General features: G+C 38.3%; 3 protein-coding genes across 6 annotated transcripts in view; 2 read left to right on the forward strand and 1 right to left on the reverse strand.

Annotated features, from left to right (window-relative positions):
- Positions 1-359: 359 nt before the first annotated feature.
- Positions 360-1,798, forward strand: LOC120424842 (farnesol dehydrogenase-like). Its single transcript, XM_039589085.2, has 2 exons — positions 360-965; positions 1,026-1,798. The coding sequence occupies exons 1-2, from the start codon at positions 393-395 to the stop codon at positions 1,197-1,199; spliced, it is 747 nt and encodes a 248-aa protein (XP_039445019.1). The 5' UTR covers positions 360-392; the 3' UTR covers positions 1,200-1,798.
- A 2,172-nt stretch (positions 1,799-3,970) lies between these two features.
- Positions 3,971-12,320, reverse strand: LOC120424841 (farnesol dehydrogenase-like). Its single transcript, XM_039589084.2, has 3 exons — positions 11,920-12,320; positions 4,302-4,922; positions 3,971-4,231 (listed from the first exon to the last, which is right to left on the reverse strand). The coding sequence occupies exons 2-3, from the start codon at positions 4,863-4,865 to the stop codon at positions 4,037-4,039; spliced, it is 759 nt and encodes a 252-aa protein (XP_039445018.1). The 5' UTR covers positions 4,866-4,922; positions 11,920-12,320; the 3' UTR covers positions 3,971-4,036.
- Positions 8,638-13,629, forward strand: part of LOC120424840 (phospholipid scramblase 1-like) — a 34,122-nt gene continuing 29,130 nt past the window's right edge. For 3 of the 4 annotated variants that reach the window (XM_052710958.1, XM_039589076.2, XM_052710957.1), the window contains exon 1: positions 11,498-11,831. In XM_052710958.1, coding sequence (XP_052566918.1) covers positions 11,607-11,831 — 225 coding nt within the window. In that variant the 5' untranslated portion in view covers positions 11,498-11,606. Of the gene's footprint in view, positions 8,791-11,497; positions 11,832-13,629 lie in introns of those variants that run through there. The other variant, XM_052710959.1, reaches the window with a different exon arrangement.

The following is a 13,629-nucleotide window of genomic DNA, read 5'->3' on the forward strand; positions in this document are numbered from 1 at the left end:
TGTTGTTTTTGTTACTATTTGGAATATTTAGATCATATTTCATTGCATCACATTAGAACCCTGATGAACCGAAAGTTCAAGAAAAAGACCGACTTTTGCAAATCATTCGTTCCCATCCATCTTGGGTCAATTATCAACAAGTTTGCATTCGCGATAACATTATCATTTCAACTCTGACAAAATTTTACACAGTAATAAATATAAACACTATGTGGTATCGTGAGACGTAAACAGGTTGAACTTATTGGACTTTTGTCTTGATTTAATGTTCTGCTAGTCTTAAATTAATTCTGATATTTTTTACAGTGATACAGCTTGCTCAAGTGTTTGTTCTAAGAGGGTTTAATCAGTATAAAGCTGTGCGCATCCCAAATCAGTCTAATATTAGCAAAATGGAACGTTGGAACGGTCGGGTAGCTGTGGTAACCGGTGCCAGTTCGGGCATTGGAGCGGCCATTGCCAAGGAATTGGCGCAAGCCGGTCTGGTCACCGTGGGATTGGCCAGGCGTGTGGAACGCGTAGATGCACTGCGCGATCAGATTCCGAAGCAATTTTCAGCGAATTTGCACGCAATCAAGTGTGATGTTTCGAAGGAAGAGGACATCGGCCGGGTGTTTCAGGAGATTGTGGACATGTTTGGTGGAATCGATGTGCTGATCAACAATGCGGGCATTGTGCGAGATTCGATGCGACTGCTGAGCGAAGATTCGCAAGGAACTCAACCGTTGAGGGACATCTTGGACACGAACGTGCTTGGGTTGACGCTGTGCAGTCGAAAGGCTTGCAGTTCGATGCGGGATCGATCCGTCGATGGACACATCATCCACATCAACAGTATCGCCGGCCACAGAGTGCTCAACTTTCCCCACATGAACATGTACTCGGCCAGCAAATTTGCAGTGACGGCCCTGACCGAAACGATGCGCAACGAGCTCAGGGAGATGAAGTCGAAGGTCAAGGTTACGGTGAGTGACCTTTCAATACTGAGTGTGATAAAATGGACTTATTAGCATATATTTTTGCAGAGTATCAGTCCTGGGGTGGTAAAAACCGAAATAATAGATGCAATGGATAACCACAAGGATTTTCCCATGCTGGAGCCAAAGGATATAGCTGATGCTGTTTTGTACGTGCTGGGAACACCAGCCCACGTGCAGGTACACGAGCTTACCATCAAACCAGTAGGAGAAGATTTCTAAGATATTTGGCGAAGTTTACATTTAAATTTTGTAGAAAATGGTGATAGTATATTTAGGTCGTCATTGAAAATATAAAACGTTTTACAAATAACTTCAAAGCAAAAATTACAAGAGAAGTGCAATCAACTGAAAACTATTCAAATAACATTTTCCTGCGTTGATAAAAAATAATTTTAAGCATGTTGTTTGTGTCTATTTTACAGAAAGCTTTTTTTCACACAAAAAAAAATTGTTTTCAACCCTCTCCTTTCGATAGTTTTTCCTGAGCACCAAAACTTTGAACTAAAATTTATATGGACTAGGTCAACCTAAATATTTTTTTTTATTTAGCTCACACTTTGCTATGTCCATAAAAGCCATGGTGTCATTGGTTCACCCATACAATTATCCATAGAATGTTGGCAGCTGTCCATATGAAAATGATACCTTATCATCCGAGCATTTATTTCTATTATAGAAGAGTTTTTTTGATCGATTTTGTGTCTTGAGCAAAGTTGTAGGTATTGATGAGGACTATGTAGGAAAAAATTTCATGTTCAAAAAAATGTGGATGATTGTTTAATTAACCCTATGACAAACAAATCGATTCCGTCGAGTCTAGTAACCGTTGTTACAGGTTTCCTTAACTTATAAATATTTAAATGCGAACGTTCACGATCTTTAAGGTTATGGTTAGTAGGGAAAAGGGAAACAAATGGAATTATAAACCAGCTAGTAGGGATTTGGTACAAAACGATTGAAAAACACAATTTGTTAACACACTGATACAACACAACAACAAGGTGGGACCAATATCAACAAGAATAACAAACTACAGAATCCATCTCCGGTGGGTGGAAAATGGAACGACTCCAGAGGGTGGTGTGACCTCCCTCTGTGACGTCATGCCGTGTCACTGGCTTCGGAGGCTTGAAGGAATCTGGGGAAGGCCGTCATCGGTCTATTCCCCTCAGGCAAGTGTGCGATCAAGACGTTAATTCGTAGAGCTAAAATTAGTAGTGAGTGCAAGGTTGGTGCAAGGTGGAAATCGTGCGCGAAGCACCCTACATCGCCAGGTACGTTTACGCCCTGCAGTACGGCTCTGCAGCAAGGACGATGTGACTAGCTGACTTACACTAAAGAGTACAGCTAAAAATCCACTCACTACTCCCCGTCCACAGGACCTTTTGTGTTGCCGTTTAACGGCCATTTTGTCGGTCAGCAGGAAACTAGTCCAACACCCCGATCGCACATTCTCTGCCTAGAAGCAGTAAGAGCGGAGGTGCCAGCTGCTACGTCTAACCCGTCAAGGATCGTCGTTTCGCTCTGGCCAGGGTGGCCATCATCACCAAGGAGCACGCTCGGACCGGAACTGGTCCTAATTTCCAAGGAGCGTTATTCCCCTCTCGGGTTGGCCAGATTGGGCAGGTCCCAGGTCGCCCGATTGCGCCAAAGAGGGAAGGCCTGAGATTCCAACCGTGCTCTACACCACCACCACCACCATCGACACTGTTCCGGAGAACCGGTGTCCACCTGTACGCGAGCGCTCGCCGGCCGAAAGGATTCGGCCCAGAAGTCGTCGTCGTCGAGGTAGCAGCGGTACGTACTGGCAGAGTCTGAACACCCCCCCCCCCCCTCTCACACACACACACATTACACTGACAATAAATACCCTTAAAACTAATAAGTAACTGTTATTAAATTATTGAACCTCGACCTGTAAAGAAAAAGAACGTTTAAGCCCTTGTCCGCGATCTCCTCTGTTTGACGACCGTAGCGCAGCCGACCCTAAGATTAACCCTAAAATGCCTCATGCCTTAAGCTGAGTTAGCCATTGCCTAGTTTTACAATAGTTGCAGTCTTTTTTAAAAAAAAGACTGAAAATAAATCTTCCCTAGAAAAATGACATCAGCTTTCAAATGTTAAATCGGATTTGACATTGAAAAGTTAGCAGGTATTTATTTTTTTTAAAATAAAATGCATCATCATACATATAAAAATTCTAAGTGTAAATATAGGTATTCGGTGCCCTCTCCCCGTGCCCATACCTTCACACTTAGGAGACCCGGGAGGCGGAGTCTTGTCGCAAAAAGAACGATACACGCCTGTGGATCCGTTGACGAAACCGCAAGGTTTAAGAGGGCCACATAATAAGGTGTTACGTCGATTCCATACATATATGGACTTTTTTTAAAAAAAAAGATCTTTTAAACCTGCCATGTTCGCATAAATGTCCCATATGTAAAAACAGTAAACTGAGAAAAATGCATTTGAAGTTTGTCCCATACATAAGGCTACGTGTAATGTTTTCGCGAAAATACTGGATTTCCTCCTGATTTTTAGAACAAAGTACATACTGGATGTTATCGGCTTTTCTGAAAGAGCACACGATTGTGAACCAAACTGCATCATTAACTCAAAAGTGATAAAAATGCATATGGGACATTTATGCGATCAGGGACAGATAGAACCTATTCAAAAAGACTCTAGATATTAGTTTTTTATGTAACAATTTTTGACCATTCCTTTAGATATTTCTGGAGTTTTTTTTTTTTTTTTGAAAAGGTCCAATAAACCAAATTATCAGTTTTTGCTTTTTAAGTGTTTTTAACACCCCTGACTTAAGGCGGTTTTAAAAACACCCAAAAAAGCAAAAACTGAAAATTTGGTTTATTGGACCTTTTAAAAAAAAACTCCAGATTTGTTGGCCAAGATGTGAAGCATTAGCATAACAATATGGCGTTATTGACAAAAATTGATCCAAAATGCACGAGAAAAATGAAACATTGATATCGTAAATAGTGAATGATTTTTATTATTTACAAATTTATCTCTGAACAAAAAAAAATCACATCACTTTACACCGGTTCCCCGACGGGCTTGATGGTCAACTCGTGCACCTGAACGTGCGGAGGTGTTCCCAAAACGTACAGAATCCCGTCGGCAATATCGTCCGGCTGCAGCATGGGCAAACTCGTAATATCTTCTCCGCCGTAGGCGATCGTACCGCACACGTCTATCATTTCAGTCTTCACCAGTCCGGGGCTGACGCTCTAGAACGAAACATAAATTTAACCAATTTAATTCAATCGTGTCAATTGGGTATGACATTTTTCGCCTTACCGTGACCTTGATTTTGGTTCCCGCCGTCCGGAGCTCGTTCCGTATGGTTTCCGTGATGGCCGTGATGGCGTGCTTGCCGGCCGGATACAGATTGGCCCCGGGGTAAACTGGCACCTTGTGGCCCTCGATACTGTTGATTAGGATGATGTGTCCTGCAACTGAACGACGCTTCATCGATTTCACAGCTTCACGGCTACAAAAGGCCGCGGCCAACACGTTCACGGCCAGCGATTCCCTCAGCACATCGGAATTATCCTCGGCCAGCAAGTCCACACACTTGTACGTTCCAGCGTTGCTGATCAGAACGTCCACCCCGCCAAAATTGTCTTCAACAAAGGCAAATGCCTTCAGGATGTCCTCCTCGCAGGACACGTCACATCGGAACGGGTACAACCGTGCAGCGATCTCCGCCGGCAAGTTGTCTCGCAACGCCTCCACCCGTTCGACACGTCTGGCCAGTCCAACGGTGATCATGCCGGCCGAAGCTAGTTTTACGGCTGTGGCGGCACCCATGCCGGAACTGGCACCGGTCACGATAGCTACCTTTCCCTGCCAGCGATCCATGCTGCTCTCTGTTCGGTGAACGAATTGGAACTGCGTGTTGGTTTTGAAGTTCAGCGTCTGCGAGAGAAACGGATGGGTTTAAATTGGACACAATTGAGTTATGATTTGACAAAAAAAAATGTATGAACCGCTCAAAAACCACGAACTTAAAAAAAAAAACGAAACTATTGGCACTACGCCCCCCGGGGCATGGCCTTCCTCTAACGTGGGATTTCTGCTCCAGCGCCTCTGACGAGACAGGAGAAACCGGGACCGACGTTTTACTTCACCATCCGATAGAAGCTCAGTGGATAAGGCGGGAATCGAACCCGCGTCTCATAGCATCATCGGGATCGGCAGCCGAAGCCGCTACCCCTGCGCCACGAGACCCACATGTATGAAATGTATGAACCGCTCAAAAACCACGAACTTGTGAGAACTGAATAAGCCTAAAGGATTTCAAAGAAGAACTTCGTCTTAGGGCTCTATACGGGAAAGCAATCTCGAAATGAAACGCCTGAAGATGAAACACCCTTTTCCTTTCCCATCTCGGAGTGTGAAATTCTTCAAGTACCGTCAACTAGGGTGAATCGGGACGCATGGGGCGAATTGGGACAGCAGTTTTAACCTTGTTTGAGCACAATATTTTGATTTTTCTTTTTGGTTTTGGTTAGAACAGAATCAGACCAACAAAATGTGTGCATCCGCTTCCAAATTTAAAAGCTTTAAGTGCTCTGAAAACTGCTGTCCCTTTTCAGACTGTAGTCCCGATTCGCCTCAAATGACGGTATCTGAAGTTCTTTGTCATAAGGATTATTCTTGTAGAATTAACAACACTGCACCTTTTATAATGTATTATTTTAATACTTTTAAAGTCAAAATTTGTAAAGTTCAGCAACCCCAAACAAGACAAATAAATAAAAACATAGAGCAAAAACCGAAAATGGATTTTATTTGTATTTTTTTTATTTGGCTCAAACTTTGTGGGGGCCTTCCCTATGACCAAATAAGCTATTTTGCGTCATTGGTTCACCCATACAAGTCTCCATACAGTTTTGGCTGCTGTCCATACAAAAATGGTATGTAAATATTCAAACAGCTGTAACTTTTGAGTGAATTTTCTGATCAATTTAGTGTCTTCGGCAAAGTTGTAGGTATTGTTGAGGGCTTTTGAGAAAAAATAGGTACACGGTAAAAAAATTGCAGATTTTGTAATCAACTTTTTTTTTCACTAAAACTCAGTTTCCCAAAATACGTATTTTTTGATTTTCGAGATCTTTTGATATGTTTTAGGGGACAAAAATCCGCAACTTTTGAGCCATAGAGAAAAAAATATTTTGAATTTATGAAAAACAAGACTAGCATTTTAAATGGGCGTAATATTCAATGTTTGGCCTTTTTAAAATGTTAGTCTTGATTTAAAAAAAATTAAAATATTTTTTTCAAAAATATAGGAAAATTTTACAAATGTTTCATATATTAACATTGAAAATCGGACCATTAATTGCTGAGATATCGTCATTAGAAAAAGGTGGGTTGTTTGATGAGATTTAGAAAACTTCAATTTTCGTGTTTCTTTTTCTTAAAGCGGCTCTATCTCAGCAACCCGAGGTCCAATCTTCAATGTCTCTTAGACAATTTTATAGCAAATTTTCTGAATTAAAAAAATATATATTTTTAGAAATGGTCACTCATGGTCACTATTTTTAAAAATTGAAAAACTGCAAATATTTCGCTAAAATCGAACTTTCGGTGGCTATATCTCGAAAACGGAGCTCTTTATCAAAAAAAAAAATGTAAAGTACTTTTCGATTGCAAATTCAATTTTGCATTAAAAAATGATGTCAAACTTGTTTTTGCAAGAAACTTCGATTTTTTCCAAAAACCACTGTTTTTTCAAAAATTCATAACTCGGCGGCAGATTTTTTGATCATGTTTCTCTATGACTCAAAAGTTGCGGATTTTTGTCCCCTAAAAAATCTCGAAAATCATAAAATACGTATTTTGGGTAATTGAGTTTTAGTGAAGAAAAAAGTTTATTAAAAAATCTGCAAATTTTTTTCCGTGTACCTATTTTTTTTCTCAAAAGTCCTCAACAATACCTACAACTTTGCCGAAGACACCAAATTGATCAGAAAATTCACTCAAAAGTTACAGCTGTTTGAATATTTACATACAGTCATCCCTCATATTCGGAACAGTTTACAGATTGGCCAATGTTCAAAAAATCATAGCAAATCGATAATTGAACTTGATGATTCGCTTTTACCTTCATTTGAAAGCTTTTCTTGCGATCTTTCGAATGATGTATCGAGCAACTGCAAATTTTAACTTGTATATCAAGTTTTTGAAGAAAAACTTTGACCCTTGAAATCCACAAATTCGGAACACTTTTTTCTTACGGATGTAAACAAACTTTGGATCTCTCCAGGAGTACTTATTTTTTACAAAATAATGACTACACTTTCTGAAACCAATAAACACATGGTTAGTAATGATTTATGAATGGTCTGATAACTTTTTTTGTGAAAATATCAGTTAAATTCAGGTGTTCCACAATTGTGGGAGGCACAATAACATCCCACAATCATGAAACAGGCAATTTGGAGGCAGTGTTTTGCTGCTCAGGATAAAATAGTCTTGAAATGAAGTTTTTTGTTCTAAAAGTACTACTTTTACTAGTGAAATAGCAAGAAAATGCCCAAATAAAGGTCCTAAAAATGGTAGGGTCGAGAGAAACGCTGCATTTGGCATGCTATTGACAAATTATCACAAAAGTGTTCCGAATTTGTGGGTGTTCCGAATATGTGGGATGACTGTACCATTTTTGTATGGACAGCAGCCAAAATTGTATGGAGACTTGTATGGATGAACCAATCACACAAAATAGTTTATTTGGTCATAGGGAAGGCCCCCACAAAGTTTGAGCCAAATAAAAAATACAAATAAAATCCATTTCCGGTTTTGGTAGAGAATTGCTCATATTCTTAATTTTGGTAAAATCTAATGAAGGGAAATTGTAGCCAAACTCGTTCCTTATGAAACGTCGAAAAAAATCTGAAGAAATATTAGTTTTGGTGCAAATGACAGCCTACGAGCGAAAAAGTAAATTTTTCCATAATTTACTTTTACACCCCAGAATCAAACATTTATAAATAACTTTGCAAGGGAGCGTCCATACCAAACGCCGCCACTATTATGGCAGACGTCTATCCCGTAGACACATCAATCCCCCTAATATTAGACTGATTGGTTGAAACTACGACTTGTGAGAGCCATTTTAGCATGTTCCCCATGTCTCATGATGACTACTCTACCCTATTGGATATTGTTGGTATTTCTGAAAAAAGTATACGATTTTCATCCGAACTGTCAACGATACTAGATACAAGTTATAAATAACCAATTTGAAAAAATATTAACGTTGATAAACAATTCTTTGAAATTTATTTTTCCTGAAAAATACTATTAACATGGGAACACTGGCTTGCACGCAAGCTGTGAGCAATCTTGCATGCAAGCTCATTTTCTTTTTCTCCTTTACTAACTATGTTTGAATTAGGGTCCTATAAGCAAAAACAACATATCTAAATTAAAAGGCAGCCAAATTTTTTTCTACCGATAAAGATGAGCTAAAATAAAAAAAATAATAGGGGTCTGTCCTCGGTTATCGGAACAACTAGCAAACTGTTGCAAGGTTCACAAGTTTAAGAACCAAGTTGCATCAATCAATTAAAAGTGATGGAATTGCACATAAGACACCTATGCGAACAACAGCAGTGCAGTCAATGCTACGAAGTGAAAGTGCTTGAAGTGCGTGTGACGTTAGGCAGAGAATTAGCAAAAAGCCCAAAACAAACTTAGTCAAGTGATGAGTAATACACTCATTTTCTAATGTTACCAGAAGTTAACTGAAGTGAAGAACCATCTCAGAAGGGGATTAATCGTAAGTACGATTTGTCAAAGTTAAAGCTATGTTGAGTACAACAACTTGAAAATTTAGATAGTTAAATGACATTCAAGCCATGTCGGCATGCACCTGATACATATTTTTGCAATTTCGCTCAAGACATAACATAACATGAATCATTTTGCCACATAGGTGTTGCGCCTCCACTCAGCCGTGCTACCACAAGTGAAGGTTATGAATGAAAGTAGTTCTGAAGTAGTAAAGTCCTGATGAAATAATTTGCATTGAGCTAGAACCAAATCTTCTTGGGGCTATTTTTAGCCGTTTGACCTCGCCCAATTACTTTCGTGTTGATTTGTCAGTGGAAGTCGCCCATTTTGCATACAATCGTTTAGCATAAGCCCATTCATCCGGTTCAATGGAATGAGTGTTGAATTGCTCAATGGGGCTGATGCAAATTTCTTCTGGACGGGGTACAATTTAAGAAATTTAAATAAACTAATGAATTTTAACAACATGTATTACGGAATTGACGGTTTATGTTAGGCTTATTCTTGAACAATGCATAAAGATTCATTTACTAATAAATATCTTTATTCAAAAAATGATTCAAATCGCTAGAGTTGTAGTTGTTGATAATTAAAATATGCAAATAATATTTAGGAAAAATATATTTTCATTTTTTTTTCCGGAATTCTTTGATTTAGTTAACAAAGAAATCACGGCGTGTTTTCTAGAACAACCTTATCAGGAAAAAATAGTCATCGCCACTTTTAAATGTGTCTTATAGGAAATTTTCTCAGCTTTCCAATGCTTCTAAAAGCGAAATGTTTCATCGGGAAATTTCTGAGATATCTTTATTTTAAGTTTTTTGGTTTAAAATTCCTTTATTATTTATTGGAAACTTTATACTAACAGTTCAGAAAACTTATCAAATGATGTGTTTCATGAGTCATTTACTCATCAAAATGTTTGCACATTTTGTTGAGTAAGACAAGAAACAACTTTGTAGAAGGTTGTAAACCGCTAAACTTTTTGAAAATTATGTTTTGTCTAAGTTTTTGAATAAATGGGATTTATTCAGAAATTAAAATCATAAAACAGTGTAAAAATGTATTTTTTACAAGAATTATTTGATAATTACATATTTTTTGTGTACAAATATCACGTGTCTACTCTGATTTAGCTTGTTCAACCGAAACTTTGGTAGGTTTGTGATTGTTAATGGTATTATTTAATTTTATTGAATAAATTTGATATTTTCTTAGGCAAACATTAACCAGGAACATAAATACAAATATGAATTGAAATCGAAAATGTACTACATATTACTGTAGCAAGCTTCAAAAGTCATATTTTCATGAGTATAAAATAAAGATAAAATTTTATAAAATGTTTTCTGTAGAAAATGCACTTAAAAGTAGCAATAAAACTCGAGTCTTCCAATTCAGAATTCTGAAAACACCGTCACAAACATTTATTTTTGTTTGAACAAAAATTAAATAGTATTTCAACAAAAAAAATCTAACAGAAACTTTCTTTCCAAACTATTTAAACAAAAATCAAGACATATATTTTTTTAAAGATGAGATTGAAGATGAGATTCTTATAAACTTCTAAAATATTGCTAATTCCTTGATCATTTAATACAAAAAACTGAAACAATCATTTCATACTAATGAAAAGTATTTCTCCTAAAGCTAGCAACAGTAATTTGCAGTATAATTTCGAGTATAAAACATGTTTTGTATCCATGCAACTAGTTAGTGTTTTATTAAGGAAATATGATATTTATTCATAAAAATCTTGTAATACCCTATAAATCTCAAACCTGTAGAAATTTCGGTTGTATCAGCTAATTCCAAGCTGAATCAGAGCAGACCGGTGTTATTTGTACACAACCATTATGTAATAATCTTTTTGTTCTTGTAAAAATATTATTTCAATACGGTTTTATTATTTTATTTTTTGAATAAATACCACATATTCAAAAATTAGGTTAAAATATAATTTTCAATATGTTTAGCGGTTTGCAACCTTCTACAAAGTTGTTTCTTGTCTTATTTTGCACATTTTGGTCAGTAAAATACACATGAAACACATCATTTGACAAAATTCCTGGACTGTTATTTAAAAGTTTCCAATACATGATCAAGGATTTTAAAAGAAAAAACTTAAAATAGAGATATTTCAGAAATTTCCCGATGAAACATTTCGCTCTTAGAAGCATTGGAAAGCTGAGAAAATTTCCTATAAGACACTTTTGAAAGTAGTGATGACTATTTTTTCTCGTTAAAGTTCCCCAGAAAACACGCCGTGAAATTGTTCGCTCTACAGCATCGCCTTAGCCTTCTCTATTGCGAGATTCTTACTTGTAACTAGGTGTCCGAAGGCTTGAGACGGTGTGAGGCAATCCAAACCTTTTTTCACCCTGGGATTCGAGCGAACGACCACGATTGCCACTACACCACCGTACCCAGTGATTTTTGATTGTAATTTTTGCAATATCTTATCGTATCATCGAATAAGTTGATTATAAGCTTGTTGCGAAATGTTAATGGGGTTCAATATTTAGAACTGTATTTTTTGCCAATGTCTTTCGAAATTATTACCCAAATTATTGTTTACGGTATCACTCGATAAGCCCAGTCGAGTGGGGAATCTCCTTGTGACACACTCGTCTTATCACCAGCAAAATGAACCCCCGCACTCTAATCAGTCATATTTATCTGCACAATTTCAGCTCACGAGGTCCCGTCGCTGCTAGTACAAATCTACCACAGTGTAACTCAACAGTTCCCAAGCACAACTCTTCTAGCGCGCAACAAGTTCTTCCGCACAACTCGACAACGATGAGCTATCCACCTAGTGCCCCGGGAGGACAACCGGGAGGATACGCTCCGTACGCGCCGTACCCGCCGGGCCCGATCGTTGACGATAAAGGTGGCCAACAGCCGGCCTACTCGCCGTATCCACCGATTCCGCAGGAAGGAGGCCCGCCCATGGGCTATCCACCACCCGGGCAGGCCCCCGGTTATCCACCGGGACCACCGATGGGGGCGTACCCACCGCCAACCGTGAGTAGGAATTGCATGAACTTCGCACTGACTTTTTTTGAATTGTGTTTTTGCATGGTTTTCATAACACTTTCGTTTATTTACTCACTTAATATTTGCTGGAAATTCTGCTACAGTTTTTTTTTCCCTAAATTAATCACAGTCAAACAAAGAGATCACAATGTGCCAAAACCTTCACCACCGAACCATCACCGTGGAACTCTTTTAGCGAACTGAAAGAATCTCCTCATTTATATACAATCGCCAAAAATTTAATCCCATCCGCGAGACGGGTTAGGTTTGGGGTCATCGATTGTAGAATCATACGATCGTATGATTCTCATGTTCTCAACCTAACGTAAAAAGCCACGTTTCTGATTTCGATGAGCCCACCAGCAGCAGCAGCAGCTGGTTGATAATTGTATACTACGGAACACATGTTGGTGGGATGAGGAATTTTTCCGGTACCTACTAGTATCATGTGCCATGCTGATAGGAGGAAACAACATATTATTGTATGATCATCACATCTCTGGTTAGTTTGCTATACGATCTCAGATACATCTTTATTATTTTTGTTCTGAAACCAAATTTTCACTGTTTTTTTCAGTAAAGAGCACGATGGACTTGCAGAAGAACAATTCTAAGATTTTTTGATTTTTTTATATTTATTCTTTGATCAACTTTGAGCAGGCCAAGGATTGATACCTAAGAGCATGCAATGGCACTGACCTTGTTGCGTGCTCTTCGGTTGACGTCCACGTAAGGAACATCCTGGAAGGAGCGTAACTAACTACATCCGTAGTTCTGTTAGATCATCCGAATTATCTTGATCAGAACAGTATAGCTCTGGTTCCTTGCGAGTGTCCTATTTTCTTACCTCCACGTTGGCTTGGTTTTCATGATGACCTAGCTGGTGGCCTGTGGAAACGGATCGTAAACCTTTGACCACCGCGGGTCAGAGTCGAGACGGCTAAAAGAAAGGGGCGCAACAATGTAGGAAAGGGAAGTAATTTGTGATTGTAGACGGTATTGTTTTGATTCGCAGTATGTTGAGTCAACTGCTGTGGATGTACCTGAAACATCGCACAACGGGGTTTCTCTTCTTTCCGTTTTTATCTACCATTAGAGAGCCTGGAGCTTGTTAGAGAACGGACGTCTCAGGCCTGAAGTGCCAATCGAGGCGCGGAAGCTGTCAAGCGGAGGTGCCTATCGAGCAAAATCCTTTGTCTTTTGCTCGATTGGTACCTCCGTTTGAAAGTTCTCGTGCTTCGATTGGTGCTTTTAGTTTGAGGTGTCCGTCCTCTAATAGTTTATTTTGTTTCACTGATTCTCTAACACGCCTTCTGTTGATTATCGTCCATTTGTTTTCGATTTTATTTTCTTGATTCTCTTATTTCTCAACGCTTTTCCACTTTATTTACTAATTGATGCTGCTGTAACAAACTGTCTGTTTTCCCTTAATTTGGTAGCGATGTCAATTTTGTTTATCTTTATTTATCTATGTGAATAATTTTTCATCTGCCCTATAAATTGCCCTTATACAATCTAAGCTTGTTTGTTGCCTCTATTTATTAACTATTGTTAATTTTTTTTTTTTTTTATCTACTTCATTAATTACTATCTTTCTTTTACTATTGATTCTTCAATAATATATTTCTTTCACTGTCCATTGTTTTCAATCTTCACCCTTTTCTTTAAAACAAGTGAGGTTTGAGCCCTTACTCAATTTTTGGAATGATCAAAGAATCAACAGAAATATTACTATTGTACTTTTGAAAAACTTTTATAAAATGCTTAGGACCAAAAATTGTAACAA

Source organism: Culex pipiens, chromosome 3 (assembly GCF_016801865.2).
Source record: "Culex pipiens pallens isolate TS chromosome 3, TS_CPP_V2, whole genome shotgun sequence".
Lineage (NCBI taxonomy): Eukaryota > Metazoa > Arthropoda > Insecta > Diptera > Culicidae > Culex > Culex pipiens.